Here is a 24,348-nt window from a genome sequence, read left to right as displayed (position 1 = left end):
AAACTTACTGGTCTAAACTGAGAGTGCTAGAAAGGTAAAATATGGAGTGAGTTTCAAATATTTTGTACCAAATATATATATATTTTCTTCATACTTATTGATTACATATTAAAATGATAATATTTTGAATATATTGGGTTAAATAAATTGTTACAGTCAATTTTACCTATTTCTTTCTACTTTTCAAAAATACAGCTACTAGAAAATTTCAAATTCACACATGGCTTCATTTTATTTCAGAGGAATCTCTCCTCCTCGTAATCTCAGGCTGCTTGCTCAAAAGACTAGGGCCAGGACGATCGTGAAATCCAAAATTCTAAAATAATTCTCATTATATTCTTTCCAGTTGTGAATAACATAAAACATATTATTTATAAATGGATATGACCTTATACACAAGGTTAAATGCAAATACCCTGTGGGGTAGGCTCTGCTCAGAGCAGGGATAAAGCCCTGCCAGGAAAGGCTGCAGCCTAGGTTGTCACTCCGTCCTCATTGAGTCCAGTGTTTGGTCACATCTTCTGTCACTCACGGACTGGGGACGGGGCCTGAAGCTTTATCCAATAAGGGGCACGGGGCCGAAAACCGGGCAATCAGGCTGCAGCTGGAGAGGACAAGGGCGGCTTTCCGGGTGTTGGCGGGGCATTTATGTCCTGCCACAGCTGGAGCTGCAGATCTAGTCTTCAGTTCACAGAGAACTGCCCCCCAACTGCTCCTCCGGACTCTGCTCCTACAGGCCCAGCTGCTGTGACTGTGCGACCTGCAGGGACTGGCAGACCCGTAGCTAAGACGCCAGGATTTCCTGGAAGCAGAGAAATGGTGAGTGCCGGCTCGACATCCCAAGAGATAGGGAGCAGGCTAGGCTCCGCTGCCGAAGCGGCGATAGCGTGACTCGGTCTCCCTGCAGTCGTCTTCCAGGTTTGTGGACCCGAGTCCCTCCTGGCCCAGCTCGGCCACAAATGGCGGCTGGACTGGAAGCTGGGACCCCGGTCTCCAGTCTCCTGCCTGTGTGGCGACACCGGCTCCCCAGCCTGGAGCCCTCCCTGTGCCGCTCGGCTCCCACAGCCACGCGTCTTCCCCAGCGTGTGCGGGGATGATTGGAGCGTCATCACGGGAGAATCTCGACTCGGTGAGCGGGATTTGTGGATGCAAAGAGGTGTATTTGTGGGGTCCCCGGTCCCTCTTTTCTCCTGTTAAAAATGTAACGGGGGAGGTGGGGGCCGGGCGCGGTAGCTCATGCCTGTAATCCCAGCACTCTGGGAGGCCAAGGCGGGCGGATCTCGAGGTCAGGAGCTCGAGACCATCCTGGCTAACACGGTGAAACCCCGTCTCTACTGAAAATACAAACAAACAAACAAAAAACGAGCGTGGTGGCGAGCGCCTGCAGTCCCAGCTACTCGGGAGGCTGAGGCAGGAGAATGGCGTGAACCCGGGAGGCGGAGCTTGCAGTGAGCCTAGATCGCGCTACTGCACTCCAGCCTGGGAGACAGAGCGAGACTCCGTCTCACAAAAAAAAAAAAAAAAAAAAAAGGGGGGGGGGGGGTCACTGCAAAAATATTAAAAAATTTCGGCAAAGAGCGATTCAAGAATCGTAGAGCACCCAACTATTGTTTGTAGTTGTCCATTGTGAGGGGCTTGAAGGACACGCGTTTTTTTTGTTTTTTTTTTTTTTGGAGACAGTTTCACTCTGTCGCCCAGGCTGGAGTGCAATGGCGGAATCTCGGCTCACTGCAACCTGCGCTGTGATTCTTCTGCCTCAGCCTCCCGGGTAGCTGGGATTACAGGCGCCTGCCACCATGCCTGGCTAATTTTTTTGTATTTTTAATGGAGGGTTTCACCAGGTTAGCCGGGCTGGTCTCGAACTCCTGACCTCAGGTGACCCACCCGCCTAGGCCTCCCAAAGTGCTGAGATTGCAGGAATGAGCCACTGCCCCCGCCCGAAGGAAACACTTTTACAAGATACAGTGAGGAAGCAAACCGAATTCAATAATTGGTTGGATACAGTAATGTAGTCGCCTTATTTGTACGGTGCAGGTGGGAAAGTTTTGGTTGTGTAATCAGAGGTTTATTGGAGGTTTGTGGTTGCTTAAGCCTGAATTTTGTTTACCCCAAGGCAGAAATTTACTAGAAGTGCCTTTGAGTTAAATTTTTTTAAACTTAGGAACTTAGGGTACCAGAGCCACCTTGGTCTAATTGCCTACTATCTAATTATCTTCACACTCCACTGGGGACTAGTTTTCCCCTGCATTTTCCAAATGTGTCTCAAGCAGGGTCTCAAGTCTACCTCCCCGTCACCGTTCCCTCAGCCTAACCCTCTCTTGTAGTAAAATACTAACTTTCCAGTTCTTTCTGACATTCCCAAATGCTAACTTCCCCTCCATGGTTCACAACATTACCATTATTTCTTCTTTACTGTACATTTCAGACACAGTATTTTAATTAATCATTTTTTCACAAAGCATTGGATAACACTTTTACAAAGATTTGTTTTCTGTTCGTAACCATTTCACATGAGAAAAAAGCACAGTTGTCTTCTGATACTTAATTGTAAAAAACCTTTGTGCCTCTTATGTTCTCTACTCATAGGTGGGAATTGAACAATGAGAACACTTGGACACAGTAAGGGGAACATCACACACCGGGGCCTGTCGTGGGTTGGGGGGAGGGGGGAGGAATAGCATTAGGAGATATATCTAATGTAAATGACGAGTTAATGGGTGCAGCACACCAACATGGCACATGTATACATATGTAACAAACCTGTATGTTGTGCACATGTACCCTAGAACTTAAAGTATAAAAAAAAAAAACAGAAAAAAAACCTTTGTGCCTCCTTTTGTCTTCCCTAGGCACATATATCTTATCAGAATGTCTTTTTTTTTTTTTTTCTTTTGAGACAGAGTCTCACTCTGTCGCCCAGGCTGGAGTGCAGTGGTATGATCTCGGCCCACTGCATCCTCACCTCCCAGGTTCAAGTGATTTTCTTGCCTCAGCCTCCTGAGCAGCTGGGATTACAGGCCTGTGCTACCATGCCCGGCTAATTTTTGTATTTTTAGTACAGACCAGGTTTCACCATATTGGTCAGGCTGGTCTTGAACTCCTTACCTTAAGTGATCCACCCACCTCGGCCTCCCAAAGTGCTGGGATTATAGGCGTGAGCCACCGCGCCTTGCCCAGAATGTCTTTGAGTTGGGGTTGCCTTTGGAAGCTTTACAAGGTGATGTGTCCTCAGATATGTTCCAGTTTCATCCTGGTCCTGGGTTTCATACTGTCTAGGGATAACCCAAAATACCCACCGTGGCCATGTCTGCTAGAGTGTCTAGTGAATATCAGCTTCTGAGTCATTTTCCTTCCAGAAGACAACCTGAGTTAAAGAGTGTAGCCTCTCAAGGGAGCAGGTGGATGTCCTGGGTCAGAGAGAAATCTCCTGGTGTACCCTTCCTCTAAAAAGCTAACCCCTTGAGACATTAAGTTTGCCTTCATCCAACCCAGCTTCCATTTCTTGGAGACATATTGCTGGTCAGCTAATCAGATGCTGGTATTGAGGTTAAAAGAGAGAAATAATTTTTGCCCTTGATTCTTTCAGATTTGTGAAGGAAAGAAAATAGTCCAAAAAACAAAAACTACCCAACCCAGTGAGATGGTGCAAGAACCTGCAAAGTAAAATGCACTTGAGGCCCTCACTGGGGCATAGCATAGTTTCTCCCAGAGCATGGTCATTGAGCACTTAAGTGATCGGGATGAGGGTGGGAGGATCTCTCATTTGTTGGATGGCCTGACTTGACACATGAATCAAACACATCTGTATTCCAGTGAGCATTTTAATTTCTAGGTTTTTCACCTCGAAGATATTTGTTCACTTATTAGTTTTTTAACTGTAAATTGCATTTTATCAGTAGAGCTTGAAAGGTTAAGAAAATATACAAAGGACATGAAAAAGGTAGGTTTCAGGAAAAAATTAAATATTTAGTCATACATTCCATTTGTTAAAAATTCTTATTTGCCTTTTTGTTCCCCAGAGTGAGTGTAGAAAGGTTGTCAAGTGTTTTATTTTTTATTTTTTTCGGAGGGGGACAATTCAAACAGAATCCCAGGGCTTAGCTTTGGGAGTGCTACTGGGAAAAAGAATAGGAAAAAATGTTTATTCCATTATAGATGGAATATAGATAATGAATATATTTCTACAAGAAAATATGATAGGTCAGTTGGTAAAATGTGTAGATTCATCAAAACATTAGTTCCGATTTTTGCAGGGTGAATTGTGACAGTGGCTATCTCTGCTCTATATCCTGTTATCTTGATTTTTGAGTTTAAATGCTGAATTTTATGAGATGGGACTTGCCACCTCCTAGCAGTGTTCCCATGTGACTAATTGTTTACTAAATGATTTGCTATAAAATAATTTAATAACATGTTTATTGTCTGAAAGCGATAGTTTTGCTTTTTTTGTTAAGTCATGGAATGTAAATAAGCACTTTAAAATTGTCTTCCTTTTTTTTTTTTCTTTTTTTTTTTTGAGACGGAGTCTCGCTCTGTCTTCCAGGCTGGAGTGCAGTAGCATGATCTCGGCTCACTGCAACCTCCGCCTCCTGGGCTCAAGCAATTCTCCTGCCTCAGCCTCCTGAGTAGCTGGGATTACAGGCGTGCACCACCATGTCTGGTTAATTTTTGTATTTTTATTAGAGACGGGGTTTCACCGTGTTGGTCAGGCTGGTCTGGAACTCTTGACCTCGTGATCCACCTGCCTTGGCCACCCAAAGTGCTGGGATTGCAGGCATAAGCCACCGTGCCCGGCCTAAAATTTTCTTCCCTTATATAAACTCTGTGTTTGAGCAATTTTGCTGAATTTTTCAAACACTTAGTTTTAAAAAGCCAAGTGAATAACTCTGACTGGGAATTGAAGCCTGAGCCCAGTGACTCCAAGCTAAGGCCAATATTGAGACTGCAAAAAAAGGTTATTGAAGGTCCAGTTATTTCTTCCCGAGGAGCCTTTCCTGCAGGTGTCCCAGCCTGCTCACCCCAGCCATGGAAGAAGCCTTTCTACTGAGAGAAGCTACAGAGCCCAGGCGAGCTGGGGATCCATAGGCAGATGCAGCTGGGGTTGGGATGGAAGGGCATTGGTAGGGTCTTTCTGAGGATGGAATTGTTATTGTCCTGGGGTTGTTTCTAGACTCTGTCAAATAAAAAAAGTCAGATTTAAGTAAAAAGTTTTGAATTTCCAAAGGAGTATTACAAAAGGGGGTAGTACAGACTCTAAGATCTTTGAGGACCTCAAAGGTTAGGCATACAAGGGCTTTCTTTCCTAGGGAGAAGCAAATAAGATTAGAAAGGAGGTGGCAGGGGAGGGCAGGATGAAGGGTGGCGAAATCAGACTCTAGATCAGAGAATATTTTACCTTGAAGTCAGTATCTTTTTAGCAGGGACATAACTTGAGGTTGTATGTTTGCTCAGACTGAGATTGGGTCAAAGTTCAGGAGTCTGGGGAAGGAGAGAAGCTTAAGCAAAGTTGGATTAAAAAGTATGTTGTTATGATCACTAAAGACAATTGTTCAGCTGATTCTTTATGGGAAAAAGATGAAAATTTGTAGAGTCTGTGTCTGGCTATGTGATAGGTGAAAAAAGCAAGCATCATCTAAGTCACAATGGGAAAGTTGTTTATTTTCATTAAGCTGCTCCTGGAGAACAAAATAGATGAGAAATTTTTATTAATCACAGTTATTTACCAAAATTGTCTGTGTGCCCCCATCTTTTCACACCACTTTCCTTATTTCTATACACCTCTTCCATTTGACTGTTCCTGCATTGTATCTTATAGAACAAACTGGTAAACACAAGTATAGTGTTTTGCCGAGTTCTGTGAGTAGTTTAATCACATTATTCAACTCCAGGAGTGGTTCAATAATTTGAACCATTTAAAGTAGCTGCAGTAGACAGTCACTCAGAAGTACAGATGAGCACCTGGGACTTGTGATGGGCATCTGCAGTAAGAACGGTACTGTGGGACTAAACTCTGGACTTGTGGGATCTGTACTGATTTTGAGTAGTGTGAGATAAAATGTTAAACAACTGGTTAGTGTTGGAGAATTGCTTGATATTCAGGAAATTCTACAAATTAGGTGTCAGAAGAAAGACATCACAGGGCCTGAGCCCTGTAATGTCAGAAGAAAGACATCACAGGGGCTAGGGACTGGACCCTGCGTGTTCTCCTGCACACAAGCCGTCACACTGCACATTCTCCTGTGATTCCAGTTCTCCCAGGGTGAGAGGGGAATGGAAACTTAGAGAAAAGAAGTTCTCAGAACAAACCTTCTTCTCCTACAGCTGCCATCACTTGGTTTTTACCCACTCATAAACATACCCACTAGGAGGTATTAATGTGGCCATGCGCCTCCCAGGACTAGGCACCACCCTCAGGAATTCCATCACAGGGCCTTTGCTGCTAGAGTTTCTTGCCAGAAACCTACACAAGTACCTATAGAACTCCTAGCTTATTTCTGCCCTCAGACACTGAATCTGCAGCAGCAACCCATTCTCTCCATCAACCTAGGGCTCTGGACTACCTGTTCATAATCTCACCTGCCTGCATGAATACAAAAAATTCATAGTACAGTCCCTCCTGGGCCACATCTTTAATTCAAACCAGTCCTTCCAGCTACCTTTTATTCTTCCCTGACTCATAAATTTTTGGAAGCTCCTTTCTCTCGTCTACTTTTTTTTTTTTCTAGACGGAATTTTGCTCTTGTTGCCCAGGCTGGCATGCAATGGTGCAATCTCAGCTCACTGCAACCTCCGCCTCCCAGGTTCAAGCGATTCTCCTGCCTCAGTAATGTGTAATGAGGCTAATTTTGTATTTTTAGTAGAGATGGGGTTTCTGCATCTTGGTCAGGCTGGTCTCCAACTCCCCATGTCAGGCGATGCACCCAACTCAACCTCCCAAAGTGCTGGGTTTACAGGTGTGAGCCACCACTCCCGGCCTCTCTCTTCTACTTTTTGCCCCACAGTCTTTCTTTCATGTGCACACAGTGTGTTCAGAACCACCCCTTAGGTGCCTAAATCCAGTGCATACTAAAATTCAGATGTCTAAAAGTTCAAAACCATGCCTATAGTTCTGGCTGTTGTACAAGAAAATACAATTTAGTAATAAGAGGCTTAATGCTTTTACATAGAAATAAATGCTTTTTCTATCTCATTCCCTACCAGATTGTCTTTGTCTAGGACCTGAGAACCATTATTTTGCTTTTGCTTTCGATTTGGCAAAGGTTTTCTTTTTCTTTTTTATTTTTACTTTTTATTTCTGTCTTTTAAAGTAGACACGGATTAGAAAAAGCTCATTTTAAGAGCACACAAAAGTTGAATGGAAAGAATAAAATTCGATTCAGCTATAAGGAATAATGAAGAGTAAAAGATACTAAGTGATTATTTAATGTTTGGAGGCTGGAATAGTTACACTGCAAAAACAAGAACAGTTTAGTGTATGAACTGAGCAGTGGAATTTTTAGCTAGTTTCTGTTTATTACTTAAGAAGAATTAACATAGTTTTATGTAGTCTTTAGTAGGCAACATGCATCCATGTAAATTAAACAGTATTTTCTACAATTGTGTGAATATAAGGCCACAATATTTACTACGAATAAATCCCTTAAATAGTAATTTTAATATCATTATTTATTCTTTTGAAATATAAAGTATTATAACTGAGATAAGGTTACAGATAATTTAAAAAATATATGTCATCACTAGTATATTAAAATTATTTATACTTAGATATTTATATCTAATATCCAAAGAAAATTTACTATCAAATTGTTACAGTAGATATTAATCTGACATGCTTATTAATTGATCCCATAGATATAATAATAGGTCAGCTGGGCTTGGTGGCTCATGCCTATAATCACAGCACTTTGGGAAGCCGAGGTGGGCGGATCACCTGAGGTCAGGAGTTTGAGACCACCCTGACCAACATGAAGAAACCCTGTCTCTACTAAAAAAAATACACAATTAGCCAAGGATGATGGTGCATTCCTATAATCCTAGCTACTCGGGAGGCTGAGGCAGGAGAATCACTTGAACCCAGGAGGTGGAGGCTGCAGTGAGCTGAGATTGCGCCATTGCACTCCAGCCTGGGCAACAAGAGCAAAACTCCGTCTCAAAAAAAAAAAAAAAAAAAAGATATAGTAATAGGTTAGCAAAATTTTACAGTGTTTTTGTTTGTTTGTTTTTGAGATGGAGTCTGGCTCTGTCACCCAGGCTGGAGTGCAGTGGCGTGATCTCAGCTCAGTGCAACCTCTGCCTCCTGGGTTCAAGCGATTCTCCTGCCTCAGCCCCTAAGTAGCTGGGATTACAGGTGTCCACCACCACGCCTGGCTAGTTTTTGTATTTTAGTAGAGACAGGGTTTCACCATGTTGGCCAGGCTTGTCTTCAACTCCCGACCCAGGTGATCTGCCTGCCTCGGCCTCCCAAAGTGCTAGGATTACAGGCATGAGCCACCGCGCCCGGCCTTACAGTCTATTCTTATGTTTTACTAAATTAGGAATGCCACTCTTACAGAACAAATCAATGCAAGTGATGTGACTACTCAAAAATCATGAATCATAATAGTCTTCAGTTAGATATGTTGCAATCTCAGATATATTTCTACTATGTAAACAGAGTCAAATTCCAATTCTTTATCAAAAAGTGCAGGCGAAGGTTGCCTGATGTGTTCCAAGGTAGATCCTCAATCCAATGGCCAGCAGATGAGAGAGCAGCAGAGATGGAAGAAAAATCTTAAGAAATTCTGCTGAGAATATGCCCCCTTTCTTCATAACACTGTTTCTTGTATTGAGAGTGACTGTGCATTTTGGGTGTTTAGAGAGAAACTTTCTCAGGGGAATATTTTCTGGTCGACTTGGCTAATATTATATGAAATCTGAATTTTTCTTTCAGATGCTTTTAACCTCTTAATACAATTTTATTCAGACTGAGAGCTGTTTTTCTCTTCAGTGCCTTCGGTGTCTGTCTTCAGAAGGGACACCCGAAAGTGTCTCATGGTGTTTCTGAGTGAGTTGGGCTGTCACAATGAGAACTCTTTGGCACTCTATCCAGACCCATGCTGGGAATCCAGCAGTATTACTTTGTCACCATTATAAATAGAAACGTAGGCTGAAACATTGCTCCCATTTCCATGATTGCAAAACTGCAATCCTACCCAGGGGTCCTGCAGGTTCTCCTCCTGCAGTTCAGGGACCCTGCTCCATAATGTGACACTGGAGTGCGGCTGTGGCAGTTGGAGTCCATGTGGAATATGGGCTGCCAGCTGTGTGCTGTGAGCTGTGCCTCGGTGGTAGATGGTAGGGGAAGAGACGGGACACAGGCCACCAGGACAGGGCAAGCAGGATTGCTGCAGCCCTTGGCCTAGGGAGTAGGGACCCTTTGCTTTGAAATGTAAATAGCCAAAAGAATAGTATCCTATCTCACAGTGTCTGTAAAAGAACCAGAGCCTACCTTCAGCAGGCACCTGGCTGTAAGTTGCAAAACTACCTCCTATCATGAAGATGTCAGAGGTTTATTTTTCCTTTGAATATAACCAATTAACATACACAGATGGCCTCCCCAGTTACCAGGCGAATTTAGGATAAGCTGTGTATGACAAATGGTGCTGTCAAATCTTCTACTTGAGGACAATTATAGAGACCTTTCTGTCTTTGCAATCTCTTGAGCAGATTGCCTGTGATTCATGTCACATCACATTCTGGTTTTATTGTGCAGTAAAACACTTTTCTTTCTGTTCTGTTATTGTGGTGTTTTTCTAGGATTGGAGATAATTTTCCTTTTAATTATATTTCTCAAACACTGTCCACAATTACCAGACATCGTATATATGTATAAGGTGCCCACCAAGCTTCACTTTAGAGAAGGCTTTCCCCCTCAGGCTTCCAGTCAACCCAGTCAGTTGTGCTTCAGAGTGCACACTGCCCCCAGAGTATGCAGGAAGAATTGTGTCTCTGCCTATTTCACATCTATAGTCCTCTACAACCACTTGTAGAGAGGTTAAGCCTTTCTACAAGTGGTTGACAAAATTCACAGGATAGTAATCAGCCATTTCACCTCTTTCAGTGACCATAGTGTCTTCAGATCTGAAACTGAGTTGGAGACTATTAGGCCTAGAAGAACAATTAGGGTGACATGTGTGCATTGAGTAAACGTGAGTATCTCAACGTTCCTCTTTCTCCTCCTCCCAAAATTCCCATAAATGTGCAGTTAACACCTGCCATTTCTCCACCCATCCAGGACCTAAATCTACAGTAGCAAATTCTGAATCTCGGTCTTGAGATTAGAGGAAAAAGAATAACTTTGATTTGAGGAGTGCAAGTCCTTTTAGTTTTATCAGGCCCGGAGAGACATAAAAATGAGAACATAATTATGTTCTACTGCCTCCTTTGAGCTACGTTTTTACCTCTTGAAACTGTTTGCTATTGCTACAAGTAGATATAAATTAACCTAATAATGCCACACTAGATGTTATAAGCAATACCTTATAGCTTAAAAATATATAGCCAATTAGTCATCAATGTTATTTCTGTAGATCAAGAAGAATTTCTGACAAACAACTTTGTTTCAATCCACTCCCTGTCCCTCTCTTTTGCCTTTGTAAATCCACTTGTAACTGCTGCTAATTAAAGTGTACATTCAAGGCAACTTGAATCTATGCTCCCAGGTTTCAATCCTCAGGCTTGGCCCAAATAAACTCTCTACTTAAATGAGTGTTGCCTTAGCTTTTTCTTTTTAGGCTGACATATCATGTGCTAGAGCAGACTTCATGATGGAAACTTTTTTTTTTTTTTTTTTTTTTAACTCTCCTTGCTGTAACACCAAAGAATGAAGAGTCAGGTTGATCTTACCTGTAATGTGCACATAAGAGCTGAGCTCTGCCTGGGATTCACAGGAGAGAGCCAGATTTTGGTTTGAGAATGTACAGAAAACCCATAGGAGACATCTTCTGATCTGTGAGATGTCAGCATAGAAATCTTAAAGCCCTCCTTTCAGAGTGTATCCCTTTGAGCTTTCCAGATCTTTTCCAGTGACCTGCTATGGTTAAGTGAGAGGCTGCTGGCGTAAATAGAATCTGGTTGCACAATCTGTAAGTGTAAACATGCATGTCAGCAGGGAGAGATCAAAGCCACAAAATACCCAGAGCAATGACATAAGTTTACCTATTTGTAAAATGTGATACTGGAATAGAGTATTCTTGTCCTTTCTCTTACCTAAGAGCTAGCTAATCAGAACAGGTGATATCACACGTAGATCCAGGTTCTGGAGCTCTACCAGGGCAGTTCCATTTTCTATTAGAATCAGCTTGAGTCTTTCGTGCCTGGATCAACATAGGGTCATCAGTCCATGGTCACTAGGAATCCTCTCACAGTCACCCGGGAATCTTTAAGACATTTCAGGATGTCCTGTGCAGACTTGGGTCAGGCTGGCAGGAGTGTCTAATTCTGCTTCCATGTTAGAGGAAGGGCAATGAGTCATTCAGTGTCTGTTCCTTCTTTTGTAGAAAGAATCTCCTTGGTTGGTACCCGGACGAGAGTTTCTCCAGTTTCCTTGGCAAAAAATTCAGGAGTTCTGCAGACTCAGACTGATAAACAAATTGCCTCCATTTCATATGGCCTTTAGAAAAATAGATGAAGCAGTCATGGTCCCTGTCATTCAAAAACTTTCAGTCTAGAGCAACTGGATAAATGGCTTAATTAAGCATCATATAGTCAGTACAATAAAGTGGGGTGTTAAGGGGACTTGGGCGGTGGCTCTTATGTTGTTGTGACTTCTGATGTCACCACCTGAAGAGCTATTCTCAAACAGGAGAGTTATTTGTATTTCTATTGCTTTTACCTTGCTGAGAATACATATTTTCTAATAAAATTATCCTAGGAAGCCCTAAAAATTTTGGTTAAATTGTTTGTTATTATATGTTACAAAATAGAGTAGCGGCTAAATGGATTAAAATTATACAAACTCTTAAGTTTCTCTTGGACAGGCTTAGGAAAGACAGAACAAGAAGTACTCCAGCAGCATAGAGATCATAATTCAACATAGGACCGTTTCTCCACCCCAGCTCTGTCCAGATTCACCCTTTTCTGAGCCTCATTCAGATCTGGTCCCACCCTGGAGTCTCTCCTCACAGAACTCATTACAGGAGACCAGAGATTTGGGAGGTGGCTCCTGCTGCCTCTCCAGAGCTTATGCTCACAATATTCTGAAACCCAAAAGCAGATAAATTAGAGCAATCAACTATATATTTTGAGGTCTTAACTTCTGTCTTTTTAATTAAAACCAGTGCTTGTAGAGACATTCCATCCCAGTAGTTACTCCACAAGTCACAAGAAAGCAAATAGAAACACAATAAAAAATCCCTCGGAACTACACTTAACCCTTTCCTTTCTGTAGCCCTCCCATCTGTCTATATTTATCTCTTATGCTATACATTTTTTAAAAAATCAGTGAGAGGCCGGGCTCTGTGGCTCATGCCTGTAATCCTAGCACTTTGGGAGGCCGAGGTGGGCGGATCACTTGAGGTCGGGAGTTCGAGACCAACCTGACCAAAATGGAGAAACCCCGTCTCTACTAAAAATACAAACTTAGCTCAGTGTCGTGGTGCATGCCTGTAATCTCAACTACTCGGGAGGCTGAGGCAGGAGAATCACTTGAACCTGGGAGGTGGAGGCTGCGGTGAACTGAGATCGTGCCATTGCACTTCCAGCCTGGGCAACAAGAGCGAAACTCCATCTCAAAAAAAAAAAAAAAAAATCAATAAGAGATAAACAGGAGAAGAAAACAATGCTGGCCCCTTCATCTAAATTCTGAGAATTATTGAACACTTAGTACCTAACTCTCAAGTTGTTACGAAGATTAAATCACATAATGTGATGTTCCCAGCACAGTGCTCTGTAACAGACTCCTGAGCACATAGTACCTGCTTAATAAGCATTGCGTAAGTATATGTGTACATGTTGTTTTTCAATGCAGACTTACGCAGACATTGCTGACTTCTCCTGTCTCTGTAAACTTTAAAGAGCTAGCAAAGAATGTGGTCTTTCAGGATAGAGATTGATTGTTTATTTGATCAGAAGTATTTGTGCTGTGATAAGTGATGAGTGTAAGAGTCTGTTCCATGCCTGCTTTTTCTAGCTAAATGCTACTAATGATGGGTCTGGGGAAGCTACATCAGCATTGACAGGAGACGTGTTTAAAATGCACTTTCATGGACCCTTTTAAAACCTGCAGAATCACATTACATAGTGTGGGGCCAGGGTTACCAGATGACTTATATGCACATTGAAGCTTGAGAGGCAATGCTTAGCTAAGTGGTTCTTGGCCCAGGCTTCTAATTAAGATTCCATGGCCAGGTTGCAGAAATCTTTTCACTTGTGCCCTTCCCGCAGGCTCTGTATATTGTTCTGGGTGGAAGCATCCTTGTTGATATAATTAAGTGCCTCATGTGACACCAGGTTGAGGCCAGGGCCAAATATGAGGAATTCAAAATACATTCATGAGAGTTGAATTGAAACTTTATTCCAAAGGGAGGTCACAGTGCCTGCTATGGTTGGATTTGGTAGGGACAAGTTAGTGTGGCCCATATTCCCATTGCTGTAGCAGAAATTGTGGTGTCTGTGGCAGGGGAGAGCACCTGAGGGCAGAAAAAGAGAAAGATAAATTTTGATCTTCGTGGAGGAGCTCACTGTCCTTGAATCTCACCTGTTATAAACAACATAAATGGGTGGACATTTTCTGCATGGCTGGATCTTTCTGCCTGTGTTTGTGGTGATAGCAGGTGAAGGGATTGTGCTGATTCCTTTAAAGGCATATTCCCAAGATGCAGGTGTGACTTTTCCAGAGGATATCACCTGAGAAGAAATCCTAGAGGAGGATGATGAAGAGAAAAATGGCTCTTTCTCAGGTGACTGTGTCTCAGATCAGGAGCTGTGTTCACTCTGCCTCCTGGAATGCCGTATGTTTAGAACTTACAAACCTGTTCTTCTTGACTTTATGCTGTTTCTCCCTATAAGTTTGTTTAAATATTTTTTCTTCTCATGATAGTCAAGGAACTCTGAAAAAATATTTTTTTTCTATATACTAGAGCCTTCTCGACATTCTCTTCATCTTGGCTTCTTCTCTGCCATGCAGAATTCTCATCATTAATTTACGACTTGTAATATTAAAAATATTCCCTTTGGCTGGGCGTGGTGGCTCATGCCTATTATCCCAGCACTTTGGGAGGCCGATGTCGGCAGATGACCTGAGGTCAGGAGTTCGAGACCAGCCTGGCCAACATGGTGAACCCTGTCACTACTAAAAATACAAAAAATAGCTGGGCGTGGTGGCAGGTGCCTGTAATCCCAGCTACTCGGGAGGCTGAGGCAAGAGAATCACTTGAACCCAGGAGGTGGAGATTGTGGAGGTTGCAGTGAGCCGACATCATGCCACTGCACTCCAGCCTGGGCAACAGAGAGAGACTCCATCTCCAAAGGAAAAAAAAAAAAAAGAAAAATAACCTTTGTTGCTGGTGCTGGTGCCCATGGAAAGGTGTGGATACCCAAGATTCCTCCTGGGGAAGAGGTGGGGTTCTTAGATATTCATGAAAAAGGGGAATATGTAATGTTGAAGTTCTGTCTGTGTGCTCCACCAACTCCATGTGGAACAGGATTAAAATATGCACATTTGAACAGGATGGCATTTATTACCCAGAATAATTCAGAAAGTTTTGAAAAAAATAATTAGGAGACACTCACTTTCTAGAATGCTAAAGAAAGTCTGCGTAAATACTCTATTAGAGATTACACAGCATGAGCGATTACTGTAGCTTGCATTTGCATAAAAGTTGTTTCTTTATGATTAGATTTGAATTATAATTTGCTTCTTTGGCCGGGGCCAGTATCACAGCAGTGATATTGTGTCCTTCTGTGAGCATCAGCGCATGATGAAAATTTGTTCTGTTGCAATGGTGTTAATTTGATTTGCTTAGCTAAATAGTTCTCTGAGAATGTTATTCCACTGTAGAGTTATTTTTCTCTTTATTATTGAGTACCTTGGGGACATTTACCAGCTGATGTGCATAAAGCATCACATGTAATCTGGAAGCTCTCTTTTCTTCTTAGATTCTCTTTGCATATATCTTTCTTTAAAAAGTGAAATCTCTCATCATTGTTTACTGGTCATAAAAACCCAGGCTCTGCCACTTAATGAATGTTTGACAAAATATTTATCTTGGGCCAGAAAGATTGGTGTCACTTGTGAGCTTGTTAGAAATTCAGAAACTCAGGTTTTACCTCAGGTTTCTTGAAACAAAATCTGCATAAAAAGATCTCCAGTTTATTGTTGTACACATTAAAATTTGAGAGGTACTTTATAGCTAAGCCTGACTTTTTAATCTGAGAAATATACAACTTACACTGTATGATTAAATTGAGCACTCAAAAATGTACATGTCTATGTTCCTGTTGTTAATTTTCTACTTTATCATTCAAAAAATATCATCTATACACTACACTGGTGTTGTGAATCTTATGCTGTCTTTTCTCAGAGATAGAGAATACAACAGAGAATATTTCTTCATTGGGATTTATTTTATAGGACAATTTCAGTAGTATAAGTCAGAATCAGTTTTCTTCACTCATTTTATCTTGAGTCAGTTTAAGAATTCTGCCCATGGCCACATGAAGTGTGTGTGTGTGTTTTCAGGGACTGTTGATATTCAGGGATGTAGCCACATAGAATTCTGTCCGGAGGAGTGTCAATACCTGGATGCTGCTCAGCAGAATTTGTATAACGATGTGATGTTAGAGAACTACAGAAACCCGGTCTTCTTGGTTGAGGATAACTTCAATATAGAATTCCTAGTTTACCCTAAAGGTTTCATTTTCTTCCTTTGTAGGATGTGTTTTGGTAATTTCTGCTTTGCATGAGTGAATTTCAGATCCCTGTTTTCAAGACAATCTTGAGGATTTTTTGGTGTGGAAAATAAATTCTTCAAGTTGTTTCATTTTGACCTGAATTTTCCCCTTTCCTGAGCTTATCTATATTATTCACTCTAGATAAGTGGTAATTTCAGAAATTTAGTGGCATAAAATAATGTTGTCCATACCTTAAAATTCAATTGCCACCACCAATTTTTGATTCAGTAATACTGGGGAGTGAAACTGAGGACCCACGTATTTAATGTGCTTTCTGAATATGCTAAAGTTTCTGTCAGTAAAAATTATTTTGGAATTAATTTTCTAGAATCTTCTATTATGTCCTCTTTTCTCTACTTAGCACAGTATTAGGTTGGTAAATGGAGAATCCCAGGAAAAGTCATGCTCATGCTGCTTTTTAAAATAAAACAGGTATTGTCTTCTCTAAGCCAGACGTGGTCACCTGTCTGGAGCAAAGGAAAAAGCCATGGAGTATGAAGTACCCAGGTAGGTGAAAGCGAATGAAGAAGAGGATGACATAGATGAGAGACCCAAAGGCCAAGGAGGAACCCAGACTTTTACATGTGATTTGGGAAGCTGTGCTCCAGTGGCAGTCGTTTCTGAGAAGCCTGGGTTTTTTCACTTGTTCTCACATAGGGGCATCCTCTGTCCCATGCTCTCTAACAACTCTACTTTTTCTTCAATAATTTTTCTTCAGATTTGCAGTGAGAGCCAAAGTTCTCTTTATGGCTTATAAAGGAGTGCACAATCTGACTACTTTTATTGCTTTTGGGGATATACAAATAGCTGCATATTTTTTAGAAACTCTGTGTTTAACCATTTTTAAGTTCTCTTTCTGCATTGTGTCTGAAATATGTAAAAGTAGTGATATTGAGATTTGGTTCAGAAATCCCAGAAATACAACAAACATATGTTGTATGTTTTCTGCTTTATAGTTTCTTATTTTATGGAGTTTTCAAAAGGGTTTCTACAGAAATTCATACTCGGTAATTTAATCAGAATATTAAGTATCTTTAAGAATATCTAATGTTATTTGAATTGAAATTTGTATTGTTTTAGTACTAACTGAGGTTGGTAATTTCAACTCTGTCTTAATTTCTCAACTGTAATATAATATATATATTTCCTACATTTCTTCAATTCACTATGTCAGGGAACTTAGAACATTACTGAGCATATGTTAAGCTCCCACTTCTTTCTTTGTTTTTTAAATTACTATTTTGTAATTTTATCTTGTTTAGGATAAAGTTTACCAGAACTGTAATTTATATGTGTGTATATATATGTAGGTGTGTATTGTGGATATTTTTACAAATAAAAATTGTATAATTATATATTTATTGTGTACAATGTAATGACTTACTGCATGTGTAGACTGTAAAATGATTAGCACAATTATGTTTATGACCATTTCTATCACCTTTCCTCACATAGGTACCTTTTTTGTAATGAAAACATCTAAGATCTGCTGACACCAAATTTTAAGCATACAAAAAATTAGTGTTAACTGTATCACGAAGCTATACATTAGTCGAAAAACTTACTCATAACAGAAAATTTGTGTCTTTTCAACATCTTTTCATTTTCTCCCATATCTAGTCCCTGACAACTACCATTGTAGTCTCTGCTTCTGTGAGCTCAGCTTTCTTAGATTCCCCATATAAGTGAGAATGAGCAGTATTTCTCTTTCTGTGTCTGGCTTATTTCCCTTGGCATAATGTCTTCCAGTTCTACCCATGTTGTTGAAATGGCAAGATTTTGTTATTTTTCAGGCTAAATAATATTCTATTGGTTATTTATACTAGCTTTTCTTTATTCAGCATCCACAAACATTTAGGTTTTTTATATCTTGGCAATTGTGAATAATGCTGCAACAAATATGGTGCTACAGATATGTCTTCAAGTTACTTATTTCATTTCCTTTTGTTATACACACAGAAGTGGGATTGCTAGATTGTGTAGTAGTTCTGTATTTCAAATAACCTCTATTGGTTTTTGTAATGACTCCATCAATTTTTAACTCTCCAAGAATGTACAGGATTTTTTTTTTCTTCAAAGTGTTGTCAACACTTGTTATGTTTCTTCTTTTTACATTATCCATTCTAACATGTTTGAAATGATACTCATCATGGTTTTGATTTGCAATTGCCTGATATTTGGTGATATTGAGTACTTTATGGTTTATCTGTTGGCCATTTGTATGTCTTCATTGGACAAATATCAGTTTAGTTTTTTGCCTATTTTGAACTGGGTTACTGTTGTTTTTGCTTTTAATCTGCTTGCCTTTCTTATATATTTTGTATATCAATCTTTTATTAGATGTATGTTTTGTAAATATTTTTTCCCATTCTACAAATTTTTTAATTTTATTGTTCCCTTTTCTGTGCAGAAGGTTTTTAGTTTGATGCAGTCCAGCTTGTTTATGTTTGCTTTTGTTGCTGTACTTTTGGTATTATGTCTAACAAATTATTGTTAAGACTATATCATGTGGGTTTTCCGTGTATTTTTTTTCAGGTTTTTTAAGGATTCATGTTTAACTCTGTAATTTAACTTTTAGCATGGTGTAAGAAAAATAAGCTAATTTTATTCTTTTGCCTGGTGGTATCCAGTTTTTTCAGAACCAAATGTTAAAAAGACTATACTTTGTTCATTGTGTATTTTTGGTGCACTTGTCAAAGATTAGTAAAATTTATATGCCTGGGTTTATTTCTGGGCTCTGTTCTGTTCCATTGGTTTCTTGTGTCCATATTTTGCATGTATCATCTTGTTTTTTTTTTTACTACAATCTTAAAATGTAGTTTGAAATCATAAAGTATGAAGTTTGGTCGCTTTGTCCTTTTTCCTCTAGATTGCTTTGGTTTTTCAAAGCCTATTGTAGTTTCATGTAAATTTTAGAATTGTAATTTCCATTACCATGAAAAATGTCCTGGATTTTTAATAGGGAGTTCATTGAAACTGTAGATCACTTTGAATCATATGGCACTTTATAATATTTATTCTTCCAGTTCATAAACATGAAATCTTTTTGCATTTATTTGTGACTTCTTCAATTTCTTTCATCAATATATGTTTCAGTGTAAAGATCTTTTGCCTTCTTTTTTAAATTTATTTTTCAGAAATTTATTATTTTAATTCTATTGGAAATGAGATTGTTTGCTTCCTTTTTTATCAGATGGTTCGTTGTTAGCATATGGAATCATAACTGACAATTATATGTTAATGTTATATATTGCTAATTTTCTGAGGGCATTTGTTAGTTTTTGATGTACTGTTTATGGTTTTCTATATCTAAGATCATGTCACCTACAAACAGCAACATTTTAATTTTTTTTCCCTCAATTTGAATGTCATTTTTAGGGTCATTTTCTTGACTAATTCTTCTTCAAAGTACTTTCACTGCTATGTTAAAATAGAAACGTTGACAATGGAACCATGTAGCCTTACCCTGGTGTCTATAAATTTGAAGAAGCAAACAGCTCTTTAATTTTTTATAAACTGGTTTCAGGAGGTACAGATCTTCTTTTTTCGGGTCCCCAGGGTAACGGGATGCCCAATGAGCTTGTAGTAGGGAAGAGTTTGTAACTGTGTCACAAGGCTGCTGGGTATGCAGTGGATTCCACCTTCAAGTGGCTTTTTACCAGGGGCTTTGGTTGTTGTGATTCCCATCTAATGTCTGGGCGGGCTGGATTTCCTTCAGGACTTTTATTTATAGGGCAGAAACTGGGACAGATTTCTGCAGTTGGGTCTGCATATGGTGGACGTTATATCGGGATGTAGTAAGTGTGGCTACCACTGAGTATTTGGAAGTTTTTTTCCACATCACTGTGTGGGTTCCTGTGTTGGCAGGAATTGCTGTGAACTGTGGCAAAGACAGCTGAAACTGAGTCACTGAACTCCTTCCGGGGCCACAGTAGAGGCCAAGGTCTGCAGGCCACGGTAGAGGCCCAGCTGGAGTGCAGTGGCAGTCTTTGCTCACTGCAACCTCCGCCTCCGAGGTTCAAGCAATTCTCCTGCCTCAGTCTCTTGAGTAGCTGGGATTATAGGTGCCTGCCACCATGCCCGGCTAATTTTTTTGTATTTTTAGTAGAGACTGGGTTTCACCATATTGGCCAGGCTGATCTCTAACTCCTGACCTCAGTTGATCTGCCTGCCTCGGCCTCCCAAAGTTCTGGGATTACAGGAGTGAGCCACCACGCCCAGCCTTCTTGGCTGATTTTCAATAGTTGTCTTATTATGTGAAGGTGAGTAGTCATAGAAATAATGGTATATTCACTAGGTGTTTAATGATACATATATATATTTTCTTTGTGTGAGAGAAACACTTTTGTGATTTGAAGGTGATTTATATTTATATATTTATATATTTTGTGATTTATAGAAAGACGTATATCACTTTTAGTTGTTTTCAAAAAAAATTGTGAAAACACAACATAAAATTTACCAACTTAAAGCTTTTTAAGTCTATATTTCAGTGCTGAGTGTGGTGGAGGCTCATGCCTATAATGCCAGCACTTTGGGAAACTGAGGCAGAAGTATTGCTTAAGCCCAGGAACTTGAGACCAGCCTGGGCAGCATATAGAGAGCCCATCTCCACAAAAATTTTAAAATTAGCCAGGTGTTGGGTTGTCCACCTGTGGTCCTAGCTCCTTGTGAGGCCGTGGCAGGAGAATCACTTGTGCATGGGAGGTTGAGGCTGCAGTGAGCTATGATTATGTGACTTCATTCCAGCCTGCAGGACAGAGTGAGAACCTACCTCAAAAAAGATGTACAAAAAAGGAGTACTAAAATGTACTCATTAAGAGTATTTACGTTGTTATGTAAAGACCTCTAGAACTTTCACGTCTTCTAAAATTAAAACTTAATACCCATTAAGTAACAACTGCCCATTTTAACCTCTCTTTAGACCTTGAGTAACACCATTCTTTCTCCTTTCTGTTTCTATTTAACTACTTACTATGACTCACATCATGGAATCATATAGTATCTGTCACTTCGTTACTATCTTATTTCAGTTGACATAATATTCTCAACGTTTATGTAAGAATGTGACAAGATTTATTATTTTAAGGCTGAATAATATTCCACTATGTGTATATGTTACATTTTTAATTTGTTTATCAGTCAAGGGATATCTGGGTTACTTCTGCCTTTTGGCTTTTGTAAATATTGGTATAATATATTGATATATATATAGTATATATATCAATATATTATATATTTATATATAATATATTGGTATAATCTATTATTACCAGTATTTATATATTTAATATATATAATTTATATATTAAATATATAAATTTAATATATAATTTATTATATATATTAAATTTTATATATATTAATTTATATATTAAATATATATAATATATAATTATATATATTAAATATATATAATATATAATTATATATATTATATATAAATTAATATATATAATTTATATATTAAATATATAAATACTGGTAATAATAGATTATACCAATATTTCAAATATATATTCAAATATATCTTCCAGGTTCTTTGTTTGAATATAGATTTATATTTGGAATATACATTTATATTTATGTTTGAATATAGATTTATAAGTGGAATTCTTGGATTCCATTTATAAATATATTAATATATAAAAATACATTTTATATTCCAGTCAAATAATATGATTTATATTTGAATATAGGTTTATAAGTGGAATTCCTGAATTATGTAATTTAACTTTTAAGAAACATTCATAATATGATGGTTGCATCCTTTTTTCCCCACCAACAATTCACATGAGTTTTAATTTCTTTACATCCTCAACAGATTTGGCATTTTAAAAATTTATCATGGCCATTCTAATGGGTATGAGGTGGTTTTGTTTTGGATTGTAATTTTGTTTTGTATTTCTCTACAATTGGTACTATTTTTGCATTATTATAAGTGCTTTTTTCTATTTATATATATATTTTTGATTAAACCTCCGTTCAATTCTTTGTCCATTTCTAAATCAATTTATTCAATGTTTGTTGTTCAGTTTTAGTTGTTTATAATTCTGAATATTAACTCATCATATGTAATTTGCGAATATTTTCACCCATTTCTTCAGTGGCATTGTCATTCTACTAAATATTTTCTTTGGTGTGCAGAAAATTTGAAGTTTAGTGTAGTTAAATTTGGGGGGTTTTTATGTTTTTCATAAGTGTGATGTCATATCTACAAACAAGTGCCAAAACCAGTGTTCTGTATTTTCCCTATTTTTTTCTTCTAAGAGTTGTATTAGTTATATGTTTTTTAGTCTCATTATTTTATTTAAAATGTGCAAGAAAATAATCCAGCTTTATTTTTTTCAGTGTAGATACTCAGTTTTCAACATCATTTGTTGAAGAGATTTTCTTTTCTCTATTGTGTAGTCATGGCAACTTTGTGGAAGATTATTTGATTATATAAAGAAGGGTTCATTTCTGGGCTATTTTGTTCCATCATCTGTTTATTTGTCTCTGTTAGCACCACATTGCTTTTGTTTATTGTAGCTTTTTAATATATTTTGAAATCAGGAAATATAATGCCTCTTTGTTCTTCCTCATGGATGTTTGGCTAGTTTTAGCTCATAATCAATTTAAAAATTTTTAAACAATATTTCTGGTCAACAATGTACCATTGGAATTTCTTCACCACTGTGAGTTGTTTTCACATTTTGATTAAATTATCTGGACCTTGAGCAAGAATATATTAAAGAGTGTGTTTTATTTCCATATATTTTTGAATTTGCCAGTTTATCCCTTGATTTTGATGTCTAGTTTCATTTTATTTTAGTCAGAAAACATAACTGTATAATTATGGTCATCTTAAATTTATTTATTTATTTTTTTTGTTCTTGAGAGACAGATTCTCACTGTGCCACTCAGGCTGGAGCGCAGTGGTACAATCTTGGCTCACTGCAGCCTCAACCTCCGAGGCTCAAATAATCCTCCCACCTCAACATCCCAAGTAGTTGGGACTACATATGTGTGCTGTCACGCCTGGCTAGTTTTTTGATTTTTTGTAGAAATGTGGGTTCTCACTATATTGCCCAGGCTGGTTTTGAAATCCTGGTCTCAAGCGGTCTCCCCGCCTTGGCCTGCCAAAGTTCTGGGGGCTACAGGCATGAGCCACCACACCTGGCCAGTCTTCTTAAACTTAATAAGACTTCTTATGTGTCCTAACAGAATGCACCAAGTTCAAACAAGAATATTGTGCAAAGAATATTGTGTAATCTGTTCCTTTTTACTGGAGAGTCCTGTACATATTTTTAATGCGTAGTTGGTCTATGATATGATTTGGATGTTTGTACCCTTCAAATCTCATGTTGAAATGGGATTCCCAATGTAGTATGTGGATCTTTGTGTGATGTGTTTGGGTCAAGGGGGCAAATCTCTTGTAAATGACTTTGCACCATCCCCTTGGTGATCAATGAGTTCTCACTCTATTAATTCACGTGAGAGCTGCGTGTTTAAAGAACCTGGCACTTTCTTTTCATGCTTGCTCCCTCTCTCCCCATGCAATATGTCTGGTTTCTCTTTGCCTTTACCATGATTGTAAGCTTACTTAGACCCTCACCAGATGCAGATGCTGGCACCATACTTATTGTACATTATGCATAACTATGAAGAAAATAAATATTTTTGCTTTATAAATTACACAGTCTTAGGTATTTATTGCAATACAAAATGAATTAATACAATTTATAACGTCATCCAGGTTTTGTTCTCTTATTGATGTTTTATCTAAACTTTCACTCATTATTAAAGTGGGGTTTTAATGTCTGTAATTATTATGTTGCTATGTATTTTTTGCTTCACTTCTGTCAATATTAGCTTTATATATTTTGGAACCCTGATCTTTTAAATAGGTATAATAGTTATAGATTCCTGGTAAATGACCAATGTTATCATTATATAGTAACAATCTTTACCTCATGCTAGTTTTTGATTTACAGCATATTTTGTCTAATATAATTATGACCACCTCAATTGTGGATACTGTTTGCATGGAATATGTTTTTTCATTCTGTTTCTTTCAACCTATTTGACTCAAAGTTAAAGTGAGTCTCTTGAAATCCGGGTCTCAAGCAATCTTCCAGTCCTGGCCTCCCAAAGTGCTGGGGCTACAGGCGTGAGCCACCACACCTGATTAGTCTTCTTAAACTTAATAAGGCTTGTTATGTGTCCTAACAGAGTACACCAAGTTCAAACAAGAATATTGTGTAATTTGTTGCATATTGTATGATTTTGTTTGTTCTTATTCTATTCAGCCATTTAATTTCTTATTAGTTTAATCAATTTATATTTAAAATGATTCCTTAGAGAAGTGAAGTTACTATTACCATTTTGATTGTTATTATTTTCTGTGTTTCTTGTAGAGATGTTTTCCATCATTTC

The 24,348-nt window shown here is 38.7% G+C and overlaps 1 protein-coding gene and 1 pseudogene across 1 annotated transcript in view; one reads left to right on the top strand and one right to left on the bottom strand.

Moving 5' to 3' along the window:
* The first annotated feature begins 609 nt into the window (after positions 1–609).
* LOC134740150 (putative zinc finger protein 66) overlaps positions 610–24,348 on the top strand; it is a 32,338-nt gene continuing 8,599 nt past the window's right edge. The window contains exon 1 of the mRNA XM_063669803.1: positions 610–819. Coding sequence (XP_063525873.1) covers positions 649–819 — 171 coding nt within the window. The 5' untranslated portion in view covers positions 610–648. The remainder of the gene's footprint in view (positions 820–24,348) is intronic.
* LOC129045002 (BCL2/adenovirus E1B 19 kDa protein-interacting protein 3-like) lies at positions 8,674–9,533 on the bottom strand (annotated as a pseudogene).

This window comes from Pongo pygmaeus, chromosome 8 (assembly GCF_028885625.2).
Source record: "Pongo pygmaeus isolate AG05252 chromosome 8, NHGRI_mPonPyg2-v2.0_pri, whole genome shotgun sequence".
Lineage (NCBI taxonomy): Eukaryota > Metazoa > Chordata > Mammalia > Primates > Hominidae > Pongo > Pongo pygmaeus.
Note: the sequence above shows the minus strand (reverse complement) of the source record. Positions and strands in the feature narration are given on the sequence as shown.